At 35.0% G+C, this 21569-nt stretch overlaps 2 protein-coding genes across 2 annotated transcripts in view; one reads left to right on the top strand and one right to left on the bottom strand.

Moving 5' to 3' along the window:
- Positions 1 to 11218, top strand: part of LOC123677861 (tetraspanin-9-like) — a 332267-nt gene extending 321049 nt beyond the window's left edge. Inside the window, exon 2 of the mRNA XM_045614593.1 lies at positions 6739 to 11218. Within this exon, the coding sequence (XP_045470549.1) occupies positions 6753 to 7754 (1002 nt within the window). The 5' untranslated portion in view covers positions 6739 to 6752 and the 3' untranslated portion in view covers positions 7755 to 11218. The remainder of the gene's footprint in view (positions 1 to 6738) is intronic.
- Positions 1 to 21569, bottom strand: part of LOC123677858 (pseudouridine-metabolizing bifunctional protein C1861.05) — a 412482-nt gene that overhangs the window by 347925 nt on the left and 42988 nt on the right. The window contains exon 6 of the mRNA XM_045614590.1: positions 15766 to 15825. Coding sequence (XP_045470546.1) covers positions 15766 to 15825 — 60 coding nt within the window. The remainder of the gene's footprint in view (positions 1 to 15765; positions 15826 to 21569) is intronic.

Here is a 21569-nt window from a genome sequence, read left to right as displayed (position 1 = left end):
TGAGATTTAGAATTCAATTTATCGGTGAGAATTGTGTCGGGATTCTCGGTAAGTGTTGACATGAATATTTGCATTCAACAAGTAATAATCTCACCAGCATGAATTGATTAATTTTGAAACAGTAGTATTTTTTAGAATCATCCATCTTGTCGAAACGTATTTCAAGTTTGGTAGAATTCTTTTTGTGTCAAATAATTTCAACAAAACTCCCTCTCAGGTTTATTTCATGATAAATGTAATTATTTCTTTATAATTTCTTGATTAGCAATCCGAGAAGGAGTTGTAAATTCAGGTTGACATATTCTAATATCGTTGTTCAATTTACCCAAAGCACCTCCTGTGGGAATGGAACAACATAAACCTCTCTTGGGATTGAAAAATATCAAGAAGTACTTCCTTGAGATATAGAAGTTAACATAGTACGTACGTTAAATCACTTTAGTTCCTGAAACTGAGAGAATACCTGCGTAATACCTGACGTTATTACATCAACTTCGCTGAATGGGAATTGGAGTACTACGAGGAGTACTATAGCTTCCTGCAAAGATCTGGTGTTTAGAAGGCTGAAATAATCCACAGAAGAGGTTCCATCCTTATAGCACAGAAATTCTTTAAAAACCGATTTAAATAAAGTTTTTATTTCAATATCATTTGTTTTGAGTGAAAAGTATCGATCTTTGTATATTTTGATTTTATTAAATTTGTAAAAACCTGGGTAGGAGTTTCGGTGCCAAATAAGCCAAACCACCCCTAGAAATCAGTCTTTAGAGTCTCATGGCAACAGCCTCTCTCATGCCTCTATTTCGAAATTGCTTTTTTGTAGATGAGCCCTATATAAACACGAAAAAAAATATTTCATGGAAAAATATAGAAGTACCAATGAAAAATACGCAGATAAAAAAGTTTTCAAAGTTCCTGCTGAGACACTCCATTCTGTCACGGTATTATGGTGACGTCACTTCATATAGAGTCACCACCATAGACAAACTAACTAGTTTATCTATGGTCACCACATGCTAACAGTCTGTCAAACGCAACTGAATCAGCTGATATTGACAGTAAAGTCGGTTTGATTATGTTATCTGACGTTCTAAACCATAGATGAACTAGTTCTAGATGAGATTAGTTTGTCAATGTTCTTAACGTTACAGTGCTATGACGTCAAATTTCCTTGATTGGCGTTCGCAGTCACGTGCTAGTCGATAAGAATTAACCCAATTTAAATCAATTTTATCGAATTGAATTCGAGAAATGAGATAATGAAAATGCTATTTTAGTATTTGAAAAACGGCTTTCAATGTGGAAAACCTAAATTCATTTGATTTCATTATATGACGCATCATCCCAACTGTAACGTTACAGTTGCATTCACAACATATAACTGATGAGTCCTTCCTACTGCGACAATTAGAATCCGAATACCGCCTAATCGTCCGTAACCGTATCCGCTGCAGCAACGAATCCCGTCCAGCGCACTATCAACACTATATCGTCGCCATTATGCAACGCAATCCGATTCGGATCAGTAGATGTACATTTCTGATGGTTAATTAAGAGGACCGCGAAATCACGAGCTGACCAATAACAGGAATGGCTGAAAGTAAAACGTCAATTATTCGCTCGGCGAAGTTCCGAAATTGAATTTCATGGGACTCAGGATCGAATTAAGGTTCCAATTAGTGGAGGTGTCCTCGAAAGGATCTTGGTTAACGAATTCGTTTAGTGAAAGTACAGTGACGACGGGAGAGTGAATGATTGGGAGGGGAAGACGGTAAATAACCGATTCGAAAGGGTGCGCCTACGTAACTTGATTCCTGCGAATGCGGTGGAATCTGCCTTCAGGGTTGAAGTGCTTTTCTCGTGAAGTTTACTTCTGGAACATAAGCAACAAAAACTTTTTACAAAAAATGAATGAATGAAATTTTTTTGGTTGAGCTTAAGATGTCTAGAAATATTAGTTAGGTCTTGCTCAAAACATTTCAGATGAGGCGTTTTCGAGACTGGCCAACTTTCTATTTTTTCAGTAGTTAGTACTTTGAAAATCATAGATCATATCTCTATGGAAACGAATGCGAAATTTCATTTGAGTGCCATAGGAAATCGAGTGAAAATTAGATGAAGTTTAACCAATCTACTGTAATCCCAAACAACAATTAGACATAATTTTTGTGTCTAGCCGAAATTGTCATCACAATACTTAAGAATAATGTACCTGCATCAGTCTTGGTACTCGTGCATACAACTTGCTCATTCATTTCGTTCTCAGAAAGATACAATTGAGAAAATCTTTCCCCTACGCTAATTAGTGTGTAGGCACCATGATACCATTGCGCAGGCATAGAACTCAGAGAATAAGAAAAAGAAGAAGAAATTCAAGGTGTACAATATGATTTTATGTTTGTAACACAGGTATAAAACTGGGAAGAGTAGAGTTCCAGGGAGTAAGTTACGAGATGATTCATTTATTTATTTATTTATTTTATTTCCACACCAACACCAATGATATATGGTAATTACAAATCAGAATACAAAAAATTCGTTACTTCACCTGAGAAAAAAATAAATCCCTCAGGATTTCCAAGCAGTCAAAAAATATACCTACATCATTATCCATCAGAAATTCATTATATACATCAGTCATAATTTTGTTTACAAGAGAACAACCACCTGGTTTAACAAAAAAGAGATCTTCATTTTCATCCTCGAATTCAATTTGGGAACTTTGAAATTAATAAAATCAATAAATAACAATTTTGACTGAAATACCACTGCATTATACCTTCTCCTTTTCTCTAATGTGCACATATCGAAATCTTGTAACATGGATACAAGATGACCAGTTGAGTTAGTAGAGTGTTCATGGATGTTTCCAGAAAAGATTCAAAAAATTAGTAATATAGACTGCTTTATAAATGAAATAGATTAAAAGGGATCAATGTTATATCTTCTTAGTGAGAAGGATTCAAGTTTTCGCTTGAATATATGTACGAATATTATGGAATCAGCGTATTCTTAGGCAGGTTATTGTAAACTTGCTCTCAATTATTGTATCGAAGGAATGTACATTAGAGCAGGTGGCGACTTTGCCTATGAACAAATAACTATAGTTTGTAGATATAAATACCTATCATAATTAATAAATACTCCCTAAAAATTTCTTGACACGAGTTGCAATAAGGAAGATCAAAAATTATTGTTAATTTATTTTTTCAATGAATACACGCTGCGAGGCCCTAGTAATTGCCCAAACCGATATAAATACTATATTAGAATACAGAGTAAAAATAAGCGTAATAAATATGCAATATTATACTGCAATCAAATGATAGTTTCAAATTGTCTAGGGCAAATACTGCCCTGTTTGGCCTAATACCAAATCGACGTGTGATATTAAACATAAGGCGTTATCCAGTTCAATACCCAAATGATTGACATCGTCACCAAGCTTAACTGTACCTCCTAATACGGAAATACCCAAGTTGATTTTTGTTCTGCTAAAATCCAATATTGCACAATGAAGTGAACTGATTGGAAACCAGCGAAATTTTAATAAGGTATTAGGCACTTGTCAAATACAACAACCGCAGTATCAACACAGTTGAGCGAATGGTTGATTAACAAAAAGAAAAGAAGCGGGTCCAGCGTACTACCTTGTGGAGCACCACAGAATGATTTATATAGATTAGATTCAACGTCGTCAATACTAATTTTGGAAAAACGATCCTTCAAGGGATGTTTGAGGAATCCCCTATTAGGGATGTTGCGTCATATAAAAAAATCAAATGAATTTAGGTGTTCCATATTAGAGGCCGTTTTTAAAATACTAAAATAGCATTTTCATTATCTTACTTCTCGAATTCCATTCAATAAAATTCATTCAAAATGTGTTAATTCTTATCGACTAGCACGTGACTGCGAACGCCAATCAGAGCAATTTGACGTCATAGCACTGAAACGTTTAGAACATAGACAAACTAATATTATCTAGAACTAGTATATCTATGGTTTATAACGTCAGATGATATAATCAAACCGACTTGACTGTCAATATCAGCTGATATCAATTCATTTTGCCAGACCGTTAGTACGTGGAGACCATAGATAAACTCATTTGTTTGTGTATGGTGGTGACTCTTTTGTGCAATGGCGTCACCATAATACCGTTACAGAATGGAGCTTTGCAGCGGGAATTTTGAAAACTTTTTTTATTTACGTATTTTTTATTGGTACTTTCTATATTTTTCCATGAATATTTTTTTATCGTGTTTATACAGGGCTTATCTACAAAGTGAAAGCAATTTCAAAATATAGGCAACATCCCTATTCCCAAACTGTTCATTTTTCCAAGATAAAGCGATCTCATACGGGTTCTAAATGCAGCCAATTAGAAATTAGTTAACAACAAGGTCGACCGCACCACCTCTCCGTAACAACCCATAAACAGATTCATCTATCCCATCTTGCCTCAAACCAGGTCCCTTAATCACATCATCCAAGTCGGTGGATACCACATATATGTCGTCCCGGAATTCCCCGATCTTCCCGATTAGAAGGAACCGGGACGCACAGTCCCAATAGGCGCAGGGTTCAAAGGAGATTAACATACGCCCACGCCTTTGGGGGACGCGAATCCTTGACAAGTATCGACTTGGAGGTTAGACAGGCCGTCGGTTTCAACGTTCGGTGGCCTTCTCGTTTGAAACTTAAAACTTTGCGGCGTCCGTTTATCCCTCCGGAGGAGCATTCCTGGACGGATTATTAGGTTAGGTTGGAGGTACGTTGAGAGCGTACGCTACGAGATAACGAGGTGGCAGATTGACGGTGAAGGGGGTTCGATTGAAATCGAAAGCATCGGACGAGGAGATTAGGTTGGTGCTGCAAAATGCTACTTGCAGAACCTAACCAAACTAAAACTTTTTTCCACCCTTTCCGTAAAAAATTGGGTATACATTTATGATTCAAAGTATTGTCCATCGCGAGTCACTACTTTCTTCCATCTTTTTTTTTTTTTTAAAAACTGGTTACTTCTTCACAAGACCGGAAGTGCTGGTCAGCCAAGCCGTGTGCCATTAATAAAGGATATTCCGAGGGAGCAACGTCTGCGTGGGGTAGGACATTTCAACGTTTCCAAGTATATCATGGCCACTTTCGCAACATGGGGTCGAGCATTGTCATGCTGTAAAATCACTTTATCATGTCACTCGTTGTATTGCGGCCGTTTGTCTTTCAATGCTGGGCTCAAACACATTAATTGCGTTCGATTACGATTGCCTGTGATTGTTTCAGTTAGTTTACGCAACTCATAATCCACTACGCTGAGCTGGTCCCACCAAATATTGATCATGAACTTGAAACCGTGAATATTCGGTTTGGCCGTCAATGTAGAAGCAAGGCCGAGATATCCTCATGATTTTCTGCGCTTGGGATTATCGTAATGAACCCATTTTTCGTCTAAAATCACAATGCGATGCAGAATCCGTCTTGGCCTTGCAGGTAGCTATTCACAAGTAAACAAATGTCGTTCAACATCTCTCAGCTTCAACTCATACGGCACCCAATTTCCATGTTCCTGAATCATTGCTATGGCTTTCAGGCGTTTTGAAATGGCTTTTTGCATCACTCCTAATGATCTTGCCAATTCTTTTTGCGTTTGACACGAGTCTGTATCAAGTAATGCCTTCAATTCTGTATCTTCGAAAACATTCTCTCTTCCACCGCCATGCTGGTCATCGACGTCAAAATCACCGTTCTTGATGCGTTGAAACCACTCTAGGCACGTTCTTCCACTAATAGCGGCCTCACTCGCATAAGTATTTGAGAGCATTCGATGAACCTCGGAAGCAGGTTTGTTCATATTAGAGCAGAAAATTAAAATCTCCCACAAATGACGGGAATTTGGCTCGTTAGCTGACATGTTAAATCGAGAATAACTTTATGATGCAGCCACAAATCTACTAATATTTCGATGTCGTTATGTTTACAAATACCTAAGTTTATCGTATGACATATACGATCTATTTATTTCGACTACCACTTACCGCTACAGCCATGTATTGCAAAATGACGGAAGCAAAGTTATACTAAATGGATACAAATGAATCATTCAAAGCACTGCCTATTATTAGCTACAACTTACTCCCATATTTCCGATAAAGCTCGAATAACGTTACGGTAAAAGTGTTTATCTTTTGAGGATATCAAGGAATCAAGCCATTTGTTGTCTTCAAATGAGTGGAACTGCTGATGAGCCAGACCATGTGCCATCGACCGAAACAAGTAATAATCTGACAGTTTTGTTCCCAACTAGTAATGATTGATGTCCAAAAATAACTCAATATACATATAAAATAAGTCACACCTAATAACTTCGACTCAATCTTAGTTCTTCCGTTACTTCCACGATACAACCAGTATCTCTCGTGTTCCAATCCATTTCAGGATTGAATTGCTTGTACCCTATAACGTTCATTATAAAATTCTCGACCTCTTTCTACAACATAAAAAACGAATCTAACCCTATCTATTCTCCTCCTATCTAAATTCGAGAAAACATTGCTAGACTTTATAAAGTTTTTGAGTAAAATAAAGACTGATAGTTATTAGGATGTTTTTGTTGTACAATGCTTGATAATTTTTATGTTTCAACGAATTATTCTCATAGAAATATAACGACCACTATTTTTTAATAGCAAGTTTACTTCTTCTTGAATTTCCTAACGATCATTATCTTGGTTCCAGGTGCATGGAGGGCGATGGGAATCTGGCAGAGTGAGGGGGGACTCCGAAGGCGGATGCCGCTAAGAAGAGCAGGAGGTAGTTGCGCAGTCGGTACCACCAGTCTGGGAGGGAGGGCCATGCGATACTACCGTCTATGGATATACACCTGCAACACAGTCTTACTAGCCGGTGCCCTAGCATTCTGCGGCGCAGCATCACGCACCCTCATCTTCGACTACCGACGCATGCTCATACCCAACCTAGCCCTCTACCAGCCTACCTTCCTTTACGCTTACCTAGCCTTAGCAACCCAGGGCGGCGCCATCCAAGTTCTAGGATGTGTGGCAGCCGTCCGACTCTCCGAGAAGCTCCTGAACGCCTACTGGCTGCTCCTGCTGGTCCTCCTGTTCGGTGACATCGTCCTGGGCGCCTTCTGGACCTACAAGTTCGAGAAAATGTGCCAAGACCTCAAGCCGGCGCTGCGCATGAGGTTCCAGCAGGAGTACGGCACCGACCACGACATGACCAACCTCTGGGACAGGTTCCAGAGGGACGAGGAGTGCTGCGGCGTCACAGGACCTAACAATTACGGTAACGAAACAGGGAAATTCGAGATGCCTTTGAGCTGCTGCTTAGAACCACCACCAGAGAATAGCACTAGATGTATAAAACACTTTCAGATCGGCTGTGACGACAAGCTGATGGATTACATGAAGTCGACAGCCGCTTTACTTGCAATACTCGGCTATTGCGTACTAGCCTTCCTGAAGATGTGCTTCCTAGGTATTTTACGATACGAAATTAAGGAGATGATACAGAAGATCCGGATACTCAAGACGGAACTGGCCTTGCCTAACGTGAACGGTGCGGTGCCTGGGGCCATAAGGACTGAGAGCGCGGAGAGTGAGAGGGAATCATTGCTGGTGAGACCGGAGAGTACAGCGCTGTTGTCGTCACCGCCTACTCAGTCCAAGAACCCAAACGGCAATAATAATTATGAGATGCGAGAGTATCGGAGTGGTAGGGAGAATATTTGACTAAAGTACCGCCTAGAGGGCCTTTTCAACCGGGGCCGATGGGGCCGCGTTAAAAAAGGCCCTCTGGCGACACCATTAGAGGATATCTTCAATAGGAGACCAAGGGGTAGAGTCAAGGATGACCCCTGTTGAAAATGAAGAACAAACTAATGGGTTGCACGGCCCCTAGAGACTGATAGTAACAAAGAACAGTTCGTTAGGATCCTAATACCATCTGTTTCGTTATATCTCATACAATAGTTTGTTTTTAAAATGTGTTAATAAGAGACAACGTTGGAGTTTTTCTGGAAGTTCTTCTTTCGAAATTAAGCACAAATACCCAATTATGTATTGAAGATCACTTGGTTCTAATTTTCGAGCACTTTTTCGAATGTATGTAGCTTTGAATTGTCTATGGTTACGTCAGTGTTGGCCCTCAAATTCTCAACCTATTATAATATATCAGGCCACACTTTTCAAAGATAATCCAATTTCTAGATAGCCAATTTATATTACTATTTTCTCTGTAATTGATCCATTGAACAACGTCCTTTCTTCGCTAACAGATAACATATTTCAGTATATCTTACCTTTGACTGCTTTAGCGTTGCTTCTTCATTTTCAAAAATGTCTGTCCAGTGATATTATCACTGCCAATGCCAATGCATCTGACTGTTCGGTTTTGTCACTACAAAGACCAAACCAAACAGTCAGATGCATTGGCACCATTTCCATAACACTATTTATTTAGCCTTAGCCATTATACTGCTACATATAATCGAGACAGTGCTCAAAAATGACCTATTGAAAAGCCAGTCAAAAAGCTTTTGAAAGAAGATATATAATCTATATTCTATTCTATAAAAACCATCTCAATGATATCGACTGGAAAACATTGCATGACTAATCCAATGTGGGATAGATTATTCGACAGAAATTTTCAATTTGAAAATAAATTCACCAGTATACCAGAAACTAAGTGATCAAAACATTATATACAGAAAATTCTCTGTGCAAAAATATCGTCTGAAATATCGAAGACCCTTAAAATTTCTGCAATGGCGGATTAAAACGAATTGTTCTTTGTTTTTTGAAATCAGTTAACACCAACGCTATGCGCTAACCAAGAATTTAATCTTAGATAAAATATGAATCTATATACATAATTCAAAGGATGAAATTCCTAGACTTTCATGGCAAAAAATTTGTGTATTTTTTTCATTTAAAAAAAAATATTGATATCCATTGTTATGAAATTTTTTTAAAAGCCATATTTTTTCAAGGGTATAGAAATCATTCGATGGAAACATTCCTTTGAATATCCATATTTCGATTTGGTGCACACCGTATTTAACACAAGTTCTTTGTCATGATTGTAAAAACGACCATCTTGAGAAGGTGCAATTTCATCATCTTCAATTGATTATTAGATCACTTAATTTCACCTTCCAACGATTTTCGGTAGAAAACGAATCAAAACCTGGAGTCTAGAAGCTTTTATAAATCATACCAATGCTATATTTTGTAAGAAACGCTCTTAAAGAAGTCCATCAGACGAAAAAGAACGATTTTCTCTAGTCATAAGCCAACCGCTTAAACACAAGTTAAAATTATATTAAAGTCATAAGACCTATTGTGATAATTTTTTTTTCAATTCATGTGGATATTGTTAGAGATACTATTTTTTATATAATACTAGTGAATCCTCAACTTCTTTGTGTTTTATTACGTGTTTTCACTGTGATTAGACAGGAAGGAAAATGTAAAATTCTATATTTATCTGATTAATGTGGATAATTCTTGATGTCTTCTGAAGTATCATTCGAATTTCATATGAATAAAAGGAGGTATTTAAATTATGTGAATGAGCTTTATGTACATTCCTTATTGCACAATTCGTGTTTCATAATTATTAACTGACTGAAGTTCAACGAAGAAAGTATCTTCGCAAAAATACGACTTCGTTTTACTATAAAAAAACCAACATGTATCATGTTATTTCGCAACAGGACATGGCAGAGAATATGACCTTCATTATAATTCCAAGGCATAACTATAAGGGTTGAACAATGGACTTGCTAATGCGATTTATTATGTGATTTACATGAAGGAGGCTATGATGATATCCTCAAGATCCTTTGGCATCATTTGAATTAATTTTATGAAGGAAACTATTTTGAATAGCCTAGGTTTTTAGATCGTTATTAATATTCAACAGTTAGCGAACGTATTTTATAGAAGACAGGTACTTCAAAAGAAACAATTAATATCATTTTTATATTCACGTAAGAAAAAGAAATGTAGAGTATGGGTCGGTTCAAACATTGAATGGCTTTCATTCGATGAACTTCAAGAAGGTAATTTTCAAATTGGCATATTCGATCGCACTTTTGATAATACATTTATATATTTAAAACCATTACATTTCAATTGTATGCTTCAGAGCGACAGTGCATGACATGGATGTGTTCATTTCATCAAAATCACATTATATTAGTGTAAAATAGGATAAAGTTATTTCCAAAAGATTTTAGCAAGGTAGATTTAGACGAAAGGAGACAATATCCTTTCAAAAGTAAATGAATTTGGTGCTAATGGAGTAGAGTAGAATTTTCATCGTATTTCACACTATTCGATGTGGAGGAATGAGTTGAGATTATCTATTGCCAACGATATTTAACGGCTAGGTAGATCTGTGGATCAGGTTGATCTACTAGTTATGAAACCTTATCTCATTAGGAACTGAATATCTGAACTCATTCTTCCACGACCACACTATACACAATAATTTATTGATATCTGTATTGTTAATATATAAAAATGTAAAACCCAGAGGCATTGAGAATTATCCCCCAAACAATTCAGGATCGGTATAAAATAATTGTGAAAAACATTCCGAAGATCCAAAATGTGTTTTATTCGTTACCACTAGCAATAAGTTCTCAACAAGTTCATCATGTTACACTCAAAAATTATTATGATATGATACAGACTTGAACAAATAGATTATAGGTATAAATGATTTAATGGAGAAGTCTATATGTACAGTGTATATAAGTAAATAGACAATATATTGTAGTTCTAACTGAGTAAGGGTAGAACATTGCTCTATTACGACCTTAAACGTTTTATATAATATTATGAACTGAAATCTCTATAGAATATCACAATATTCCCAAAATATTCGATTCGTTAACGAAATAACTGCGAGCACTAAAACTTTGCATTCGTTCAATCATCTTCATCTCTTTCATTACAGTTGTTAAATTTTTCTCGTTCACTTACACTTATGTAAACTTCCTCGATACCAAAATCTGATTATTATGTCTTCAAAGTGGAAATTCATATCATGTGAAATGCTGTTTAAAAACTTGTTATAACGTCTTTTTGATTTGCACTGAAAAAATAATCGATTATAAGCTGCCGCTTAGGTTCTTTGAAAGAATTCAATCAAAAAAAGAAGAAAGGATCTGAGATAGGGATTCACAGCTTGCCTTGATATTCAAGCTACTTGACTCAAGATCAAGTAGCTTGAGGTTGACTTGAAATCAACTCAAGTTCAAGTCAAGTAGTAGTTTTTCAATGTAAAGTCAAATACAAATAAATACTTTACTAGACATTGAAAAACTACTAATTGACTTGAACTTGAGTTGATTTCAAGCTTGAGCTTGAGCCAAGTAGCTTGAATATCAAGCCAAGCCCTGAATACCTAATTTGAGAGTTGTTCAACATATGCGTGCAAGGTCATTCAAAATGATCCTGCTTTATTAGAAGAAGAAGAAAATTCAAATTCTTGACAACTTCCAGCTCAATTCATATAACAGGTTTTCCAATATTAATTTTACAATTTAAAATGCTTCAGTATATTATGATTGTATTGCATATTATTTTCTTACGTTTCTTATGTCATTTGTGTTCAGAAGGTTATACCATTTAATCATGGAAAGATACACGCTTCAACAACTTTGATAAATTGTTTCATCAAAATCAGGGCACATTTATGAATACTGAGAGATTTTTAGGAAGAATTCATGGACGTTATTATTCAATTAATCGACTCAATATTCATCATATTATAGACTAATTTGAAAGTGAATTTCCTTTACACAATACAAGAGTTCCCGTAGCAAGTACTTAGCCGTACGTTCTAGGGATTCACTGCTTCGCTTAATTTCAAGTTCCTTGGCTTGAGCTTGACTTGATATCAAGACAAGTAGTAGTTTTTCAATCTCAAGTCAAGTCAAGTATTTATTTATCAAGTACTTGAATCATATCAAGCTACTTGATTTTAAGCAGATTTATTGTGTAGTATCAAATCATTAAAAAAATTATGAAATGAGAAGAAAACCTAGCAAAAACAATTTTATTTATTAAACCGAAAATATCAACTTTTTTGAAATAGAAACATAAATTAAATCATTATAAATCATAACAAAATAATAGAAATAAATTTTCGTAATAATTGATAAACCTCCAGGCTTTGTTTGATTTCATACTCGTAATTTTCCATCCAGGGTCTAAGACACATGAGGCATGTTATAGATTTGTCGCCAAACCTATTGTGTTTTTGTAAGTGTAAGAGCAGCTCTGGAAAAGTGTCTTTCAACAGATGCTGAAGATGGTGTTGATAAAAAATCCTTGGCCATTTTGGCCAAGTTTGGAAAGATATTTGAGAAACTACCGAAATAAACCAATACATTCCATAGAAATGTGAGAAAACTCCTAATAAAGTCACACTGGCGAATGCTTCATTCTCTCGGCGCTCTAGGAATACCCTTATTTAGTCTAATCGCGCACAAGATAGCAGAAATATATACCGTGCAACGCGTGCATATCAAGCTCAAGTAATATCAAGTAGCTCGATATCAAGTCAAGCAATGAATACCTAAAATCAAGTCAAGTTAAGCTCAAGTACCTATGTAATTTTTCATGAGCTTGATTTTCAAGTCAAGTAGGTGGTTAAAATGTCAAGCTACTTGGTTTGAAGAATCCCTACATTGATTCAACATTATCGATATAACATCAAAAATATTTTCATTGTTCGATTGCTCTACTAGAGTATTTTTTGTAATATCAAACGGTTTACCATTTTTATTCAAAAATGGTGCATCCTAAAGAATTGCGCGGAGACTCTTCTTGTTCCAAATTGAGCACTGGCGTACCATATTTTTCTTCAAGAATTTGAAAGTCAATGCCAGTATACACGCCAATGTAGTTGCTGAAAACGAGGTATTAAAGGTGAAATAATCACCTTAGTGAGAATTTCATTCTCACCAAATCTCGTTTAAATATCTCAAACCGTTCAGAAAATAGCAGGGAACTTGTAATTTATTAGGAAAACATTCAATATTATGTGAACTAAGCATTTCCAATTAAAGGCCTCAAGAACCTTTCTCTAATTCTGTGGTTATTCCGTTCATTCTTCCACATCTTGTAGAACAAAATCGTGCGAGAATATATCAGAAACGCACAGTTTTCATGGTTATATTTTATTATTCTATGTTGGCACTCCGAACTTTCCGCTACGGCTTTATCTGTCAATTCATCAAATTGCCTTAAAGAAATTAGTTCTGCCAACCAACATTTTTCAATGCAAAAATCACTAAATTATATTTATGGAAATATTTCATTAATTTCAATGAAAATGCAATGAATTAGAGAAAATAATGTATAATACTCGTACAGAAGGCTCATTCTACCACTCGTTCATTCCAAAACTCGCCACTTCGTGGCTCGTTTTTGAATTTTGAACTCGTGGAAGAATATCAATGCCTTCTGCACTTGTATTATAAATAACTATTCCGACCCCAAATAGATCATAGAACAATATACCGAATTCGTTCGCAATGTTCTTGAACCACCCTGTATAGCAACCGTGAAAACGAGAAAACCAAGTAATTTTCTCCGTAAAGATTTTATATGCAGGATCAACATAATTACCAGAGCTCAATCGAAACGTAGGCGAGCATAAACACTAAGTAAGCGCTTTACAACGAGAATCAGTTCACAGTGTTATCCTACTCTAACTAGGTGAAATCCATCTCGTGTTATCGAACACACCCCGTTGAAGACGCCAGATTAGAATTTCGAAATTTATCTCATAATTCATCATGTCACTCGAAGCGAAGACGTATAGAGGCGTATCGTTCTACGCGTATGACGTCACAGATCCCTAAGCGAGTAGACCATTATTTTTCAACCTTGTTGAACATATTCCTTCATTTTTCATGGAATTAATTGCTCAATTCTGTACGGTGCCCTGAAGACATGTGGTGGCTCGATCTATCGCATAGCCTCTAGGTATATACGAGAAGAATCTCTCCGCAAAAATGAATGAAAAACATCCTTCCGCAGAAACAATTGGATTTTACGTCATTCTGACTGAGCGAGCTACATATTGTGGAATTTGCATAGTAGATGATTAATGAAAATATTCCTGTTGGTTCATGTAATAACGGTTTTTTTTAACCAGCTGAACGTTTGCGTGAAATATCAACGGAACGATTCACAAAAAGGGAATGTAGCTTCAACAGCTCAACATCAATTTGTACATAACACAAATAACTCAGTGGAAGTCATTGTCCTTTTTGTGATTCCCAGTTTTGAGCTTGTATTATGAAATCATTATTACATCGTATAATATAATGTATTTGATATCTGTTTCCAGGCCTGAGTATCTTCTTTTATCTCAAAAAGTGCTTTCTGATGCAATACTGCTTCATCTCATGTGAAGAAACGTATTAAAATCTTTCAAATATTTTCTTAATATCTACTTTTCCGAAAAATCCTATTGATGTTAGTTAATTTTCAAATAGATATATTTGCAAATTACTGAAATATATCATTCAGATAATCCCAATATTCAGTCTCGTCACTTTCTGCCAATATTTGATATAATTGTGGAAAATTCTCAGCCATCTATCAACCTTTCCTTAAATTTCTTGAGAAAACTTATTTTTTGAAATATTTCTCTTGTGTTAAAGTCTCACCATATCGGGTCTCCCTGTTTTATATTGTAGGATATTCCTACTGAGAAACATTTAATCACTAGTAGACAAATACAGAATATGATGGCCACTCCAAATCTCAAAAAGTTGAGTTCTGTAACCCAGGCAGGTTAAAAGTGACTTAAGATATGTTGAAATAGTATCCACAATACTAAGAAAATCAACATATCTCATCCAAAGAATGCTACCAACTGAAGTTCTATTCCACACCCTGTATATTGAAATAATAATGTGAATTTATAGACTGAATACCATTCATTCAAAACCTCTCAACGCTTGATAAAAAAATAAAAAACATACTTTGTATATGAGTCAGATCTGAAGGCTTTCGAAATTCAAACATCAATGTAGATATCGATTTTCAATTAGTAACAGCAGTTCACATGAGATTCCATCAATTACCTATCATTAACCTGATTAGTTTCTATTCATATTGAGTTGACACGAACGAAAAATTTTTTCACACAGTGATTCAAGCATTTCGCTCAAAAAAAACTTGAAAAATCTACTTATAGGTATGATAATTAAAATGCTGACATGAGAAAACATGGCAACAGAGGAAGACCAATAGTGTTAAACATATTTTAAGCTTCCCGATTCATTAAGGTATTTAAAATGCATTAGATGAATGTATCTTAGTTCAAAGAGCTATTCCATGTTATCACCTGTACAAGATGTATATATCTATTTAATAAAATGTATTGTTAGAAATGATGTGTTTCATTATGACCTCATAAAACCTTTATTAAAATCCGATAAAAACAAGTCTTGAAAAGAATATTTCCATTTAGCACATAATACTCGAAGAATATTTATTGTAGGTACCTGTTATTCAAGAAAACTAAATAGTTTATATCAGAACCTTACTTCATTGCATTAAATATTCCTAGAAATTGTTATAAATTGGCCAACTCTCTTTACAAGAAAAATTTTTTCAAAATGCTATTTTCAGAAATACTTAAAATTTTAAAGTAGTCAATTCAATTATAAAATCAAAAGGAAATCGAAAGTAGGGAAGTACTTACCTTCATGTCGTCACATTCAAGTTTGGCACAGAGGTCCAGATTTGAACCACCAATGACCACCTAAAAAAAAAAAAAAAAATAAGAATAATAATATTATCAATAAATGAAATAAAGCAATTTCTGTGAACATGGCAACTCGAGTACCTTCTAAGGGACCATTTCATACACAAAATGTCACTGTATGATGTGCAATTTGGTCTGGTGAAGTTGAAGATGAAGGTTTCACTCAAACCCTCAAACCTCAAACTATCAATTATCATCGCTATAGCCAAATTATCACCAATGTTTTTTGAAAATGATATGGAATTGAAAGAGATGTGGTTCTAGCAAGATGATGCAGCAAGCTATACAACATGATCAATTTTGGCTTCAGTGCAAGAAAAAAAATGAAGAAAAAATACCCAAACTATTGACGATCTGATGATTTTCTTACCCCGCATATGATTGGTCTATTTCAGACCAAGAGAATATAATTCATGTATAATATTTGACCAGAAAAAATTTTTAAGGGAATTATAAAAGTTTAATGAGTCTACTTGATGAAGGATATTTAATATAAATCAAATAATTTGACAACTATTGTGTCTAATCCTTCACAATAATATATCTATATGATATATTTAGTTTATTTTTGTCTTGGAATGATATTCCAATTTTAAATGACAAATTTAATAATCAACCAAAAGAAAATTCAAAATTACTAAAAATGTATCAATTAAGTAAACGGTTAACTAATTAAACAACTACATCAACATAAAGACAGACGTACGTTTCGGAATTTTTGTATTTAATAATACAATTTACTAACTTTAGTTAGTCTGTAGTTTCTAGCTTGCAGTTTGATTGAGTATCGTACACGTGGTGAGTTTGCAAATTTAATAATTTTCGTTGAACTATAAGGCACTGATGAGGAAAAATTGTATTATTAAATACAAAAATTCCGAAACGTACGTCTGTCTTTATGTTGATGTAGTTGTTTAATTAGTTAACCGTTTACTTAATTGATATATTTTTAGTAATTTTGAATTTTCTTTTGGTTGATTATTAAATTTGTCATTTAAAATTGGAATATCATTCCAAGACAAAAATAAACTAAATATATCATATAGATATATTATTGTGAAGGATTAGACACAATAGTTGTCAAATTATTTGATTTATATTTTTAAGGGAAGTTGACATCTCTTTATGAAGTCAAATATTCCGAGAGACGAATATTGGGGAAAATTGGCATGCTATAAATATCTCGAGAACCATATTAATATTACGAATTGGGGCTTTATATACAGTTTCTTTTATTTTTCATGTGGAAACCGAAAATGTGAAAAACAGACTGGCAATTTAAAAAACTAAGCATCCTGTGCATCGAAAATATTTCTCTACAATGAGCAAAAATGATACCTCATAAAAAATGCAATTTTAATCTACACTTCCCCAAGAAATTAACGCACCACCAAAAAGGTTGGCAAAAGTTTGATATACATTTTCGTCAAAGTTACTTATCTGATTTGGACGTTTTTTTTTTGTTTTTGAATGTCAGGTAATTTTTTCTGAGCCATAGTGTGTAAACCGTATAAGCATAAAAACCTCTATTTATAAATACCGGTTATTTATATTTTTTGACCTTGGCCTAATTTCTCAAGGTCAAAATAAAAATTTTATTCATCCTTTAATTTGATCTCAATCCAATTTTTCAAAATCTTTGATATTCCGAATTTGTAATGACTGAATTCAATTGTTTATTTTCAATGAAAAAAGAAAATATAGAAATGATCGATTTATTATTCATAAAATAATTACAATGCATTAGATATAGGTATTATAAATTTATTACGGAATATTCCCTCAGACCTCCATTTATTCAACACGGGACTCCTGCAAATCAAAAACGAAAAATAAGTCAATACAATTACAGCAATTGTAGGTTGATTTTTTTCATAAAATTTGTAAAACCCTGTAGATTGTAACAGATACATTTTCAACTCAGAATTGAACTTACACTTTAGCCTTAGCGTTTTTCAACACTTCCTTTTTTTATTAACTTCGCTATTTTACTTATTACTTATCATATATAAATATCATAAATATCATTTCATTTATAGCATGGCATGATTTTTATTAATTCAATTATTCAATAAGATTTATCAGCGTAAGTATGAGAGCAGTCAGTGTAAGTCCTGAAATATTTTTACAAATTCTTTTTTTTACAAATATGCAACGAGAAAAACTAAATATCACACGTGAAGAATAGTTATATTGCTTGCGAAAGGTTGGAGTTACAGAAAAATTGGTGGAAGATTTTATGTTAGTCACACAACCATTTCATTTCTTTGATTGGTCGTACGGAACTTATGATCTTGAATGGAAGCCTTACAACTGATAGGTACATATTTTAATTAACTAACGGGTGTTTTTTTTTCGAAGTATATAACTTTAAGTTGGCATTACTGTTCAAGATGGCAACCGATTTAACAGCTGTCAAGTGATTTATTCTCAGTTTGGTTTGGCAATGCATCATTAATAGACTCACGCCTGAACAACGCTTACAAATAGTGCAATTTTATTTCGAAAATAATGGTTCTGTGCGGAATACTTATCGCGCACTACTTCCATTTTATTTTGTTTAGTGATAAAGCGCACTTCTGGTTGAATGACTGCATAAACAAACAAATCTGCCGCATTTGGAGTGAAGCTAATCCTCAAGTGTATTTCGAAACTTCGTTACATCCAGAAAAACTGACTGGTGCGCTTTATGGGCTGGTGGAATCATTGGTCCGTACTACTTCAGAAACGATGATGGCCAGAACGTTACAGTCAATGGTGATCGGTACAGAGCCATGATTACTAACTTTTTCATTCCTGAATTGAACAACCATGATGTCCAGGAGCTGTGGTTCCAACAAGACGGCGCAACATGTCACACAGCTCGTGCCACAATCGATTTATTAAAAGACACGTTTGGTGACCGCCGAATTTCACGTTTTGGACCTGTGAATTGGCCTCCAAGATCTTGTGATTTAACACCGCTAGACTACTTTCTGTGGGGCTATGTAAAGTCATTGGTCTATGCGGATAAGCCACAAGCCTTTGACCATTCGGAAGACAACAATCGCCGTGTTATTGCCGATATACGACCACAAATGTTGGAAAAAGTCATCGAAAATTGGACGTCCAGATTGGACTACATCCGAGCCAGCCGTGGCGGTCATATGCCAGAAATCATATTCAAAATGTAATGCCACAAGATTATCTTGCGGATAAATAAAATTCATGTCAATCGAATAATCCATCGTTGTTTTATTGCAATTTAAAGTTCTATAGCTCTAAAAAAACAACCTTTACATTTGCGCCATATACATATAGCAAGGATATTTGTTGATTTAAGATTATGCGAGCCGTCATAGAGAGTGAGGAATTATCTATAGAAAGTCAGTATCGCTAACAGGGTATGGCCAGTTCGAAGCTCTGATTTAAATCCCATAGGGAATCTCTGGCATCTTCTTGGGAGAAAATTACAAGAGGAATGAAACTTGAATAATTTGGAAGATGTACGGCAGAAACTGATTGCAAGTTGGGAAGACCTGGACGAAAATTACATAAGTAATATTTTAAGTATGGGCCGTCGTTGCCAAGAAGTTATTCGTACCCAGAGGCGGAAATATTCGCTACTGACACCTTCTATTAACTTTTTTTTTTTTTTTATCTTTCAATAATTTTCCATTTTACATAAATGCATGTCATGCTATAAAATGGTGTTTCTCGAGTAATAAGAAATATAATGAAGTGAATCAGAAAAAAAATTTTTGAAAAAATATAAGGCTCAGAGTGAGTAACTTGACAATGATACTGTTACAATCCACAGAGTGTTATACATTTTATAAAAAAACAGACTATAATTCCTACACTAGGTTTTCATGAAATGTATTTTAAACTTTTGCCTAATTTTTAGTGATGCGTTAATTTCTAGGGGGAGTATACTTCCTAACTGTTCCACGACTCTGTGGAATAATATTTAATTCAAATGTCAGTTTGACATCCCCCCCATAATTATTGTAGGCTCGTTTTTTCTGGATTCCAGATTCTCAAACTCAATCATCTTCAACGCTCTCATTGACCCCTATCCAGAACCCCCAAGTAATTAATGATGCTTTTGAAAGCTACATAATACATAATTCATTCTCCAGCCATGAATAATGAATTTTTTATTACGGTCCCATCTCTTATCGCACCACGCCGTGAATCGAAGTATCGCCAAAAAAAAATCCAATAAATTCAACTTCATCGGCCAATCGGAAGAGTAAATGGAAGGAAATAATTGCTCGACGCATTGGAATGGAAATATAAATTGGTTCTATTTGGACCTGAATGTCCACAGTGGCGAAAGTTGGTTAATATTTGGCGGAATTTTTCGGTTCAGCGAAAATCATCCCGATACAATAAAATAGTATACTGAGAGGGGAATTTGCCAAGTATAAATATTATCGGATCAGTAAAAATAGATCTGAAATAAATTGCTGAAGATCTTTGCAGCGGAGTCCTTCACAATGGCTTCGAGTAAAAAATGAAAAACCGTCACGTAAGGAGAAAATGTTACACCTCCCTAGTTGACCTCCTTCCTCGTTTTCATTCTTTTTACCTCATTTTGAGCCGGAAATAATCAAACGGTACTCTTGGATTCACTAACGATAAATTCGTACAGTCAATTCTGTCCGACTATAAATTTTAATTGAAGCAAATTATCAATAAATTTTAGGGGTAATAATGAGTCACGGAATACCATGGGACAGTCACTAATGAGATTTCGTCATTTCATAGATTCTCCAAAGATCGAAATGAATTGGTATTGATGGCTCAAAAGAGCAAAGAAATACATATACAGGGTGGCCATTTGAAAACGAAACAGACGAGATTACAGACGAAATAAAGTTTTTCGATAGAAATGCTCGGACAGGTCGATTTCTGTTTCGAGGGGGACAACTTAAGGTGTAGGTTACGGACGCATAGCGCTTCAACCCTTGCTGCTACACCCCCCACCCCCAATTTTTGAATAGGGAAGATGGGGTGAGTGATACCTCAATTCAAAGGTATTTTTATACTGATTTCAGCACAGTAATTGTTTTTTCATTTTATGCATTAGTTCTCGAAATATTCATGCGTTAGTTAGTTAGGAAGGAAGTCACAGTCATGGTTGTTTTGAAGCTCAAAATGTCGATTTTTCACAAAACACTACAAGTGCCATGAAAACACCACTTCATTTTCAAATACTTAGTTCAGAATATTTCGAGAACTAATGCATAAAATGAAAAAACAATTACTGTGCTGAAATCAGTATAAAAATACCTTTCAAATGAGGTATCACTCACCCCATCTTCCCTATTCAAAATTTGGGGGTGAGGGTTGTAGTAGCAAGGGTTGAAGCGCTATGCGTCCGTAACCTACATCTTAAGTTGTCCCCCTCGAAACAGAAATCGACCTGTCCGAGCATTTCTCTCGAAAAACTTTATTTCGTCTGTAATCTCGTCTGTTTCGTTTTCAAATGGCCACCCTGTATAGAAAATATAAACGAAATATACAATCTTATTGTTTTTCAATTTTTTCAGTTATTATCTTCATTCATTAAATCTTTGTGAATTCTTTTTCGATGAGATATTCTGCCTAACAATCATCGAATAATTTAGAACTTCATCAGATACTGCTGCAGCTCTACGTTGTATGAAGCACAATTGAGCCAATGATTAATTGCCGTTTTTTGGTAGAACGTATTGCTAGTTTGTCATTTATGTATACAAGAAGAGTGGAAAATG

The sequence above is a fragment of the Harmonia axyridis genome, chromosome 4 (genome assembly GCF_914767665.1).
Source record: "Harmonia axyridis chromosome 4, icHarAxyr1.1, whole genome shotgun sequence".
Lineage (NCBI taxonomy): Eukaryota > Metazoa > Arthropoda > Insecta > Coleoptera > Coccinellidae > Harmonia > Harmonia axyridis.
Note: the sequence above shows the minus strand (reverse complement) of the source record. Positions and strands in the feature narration are given on the sequence as shown.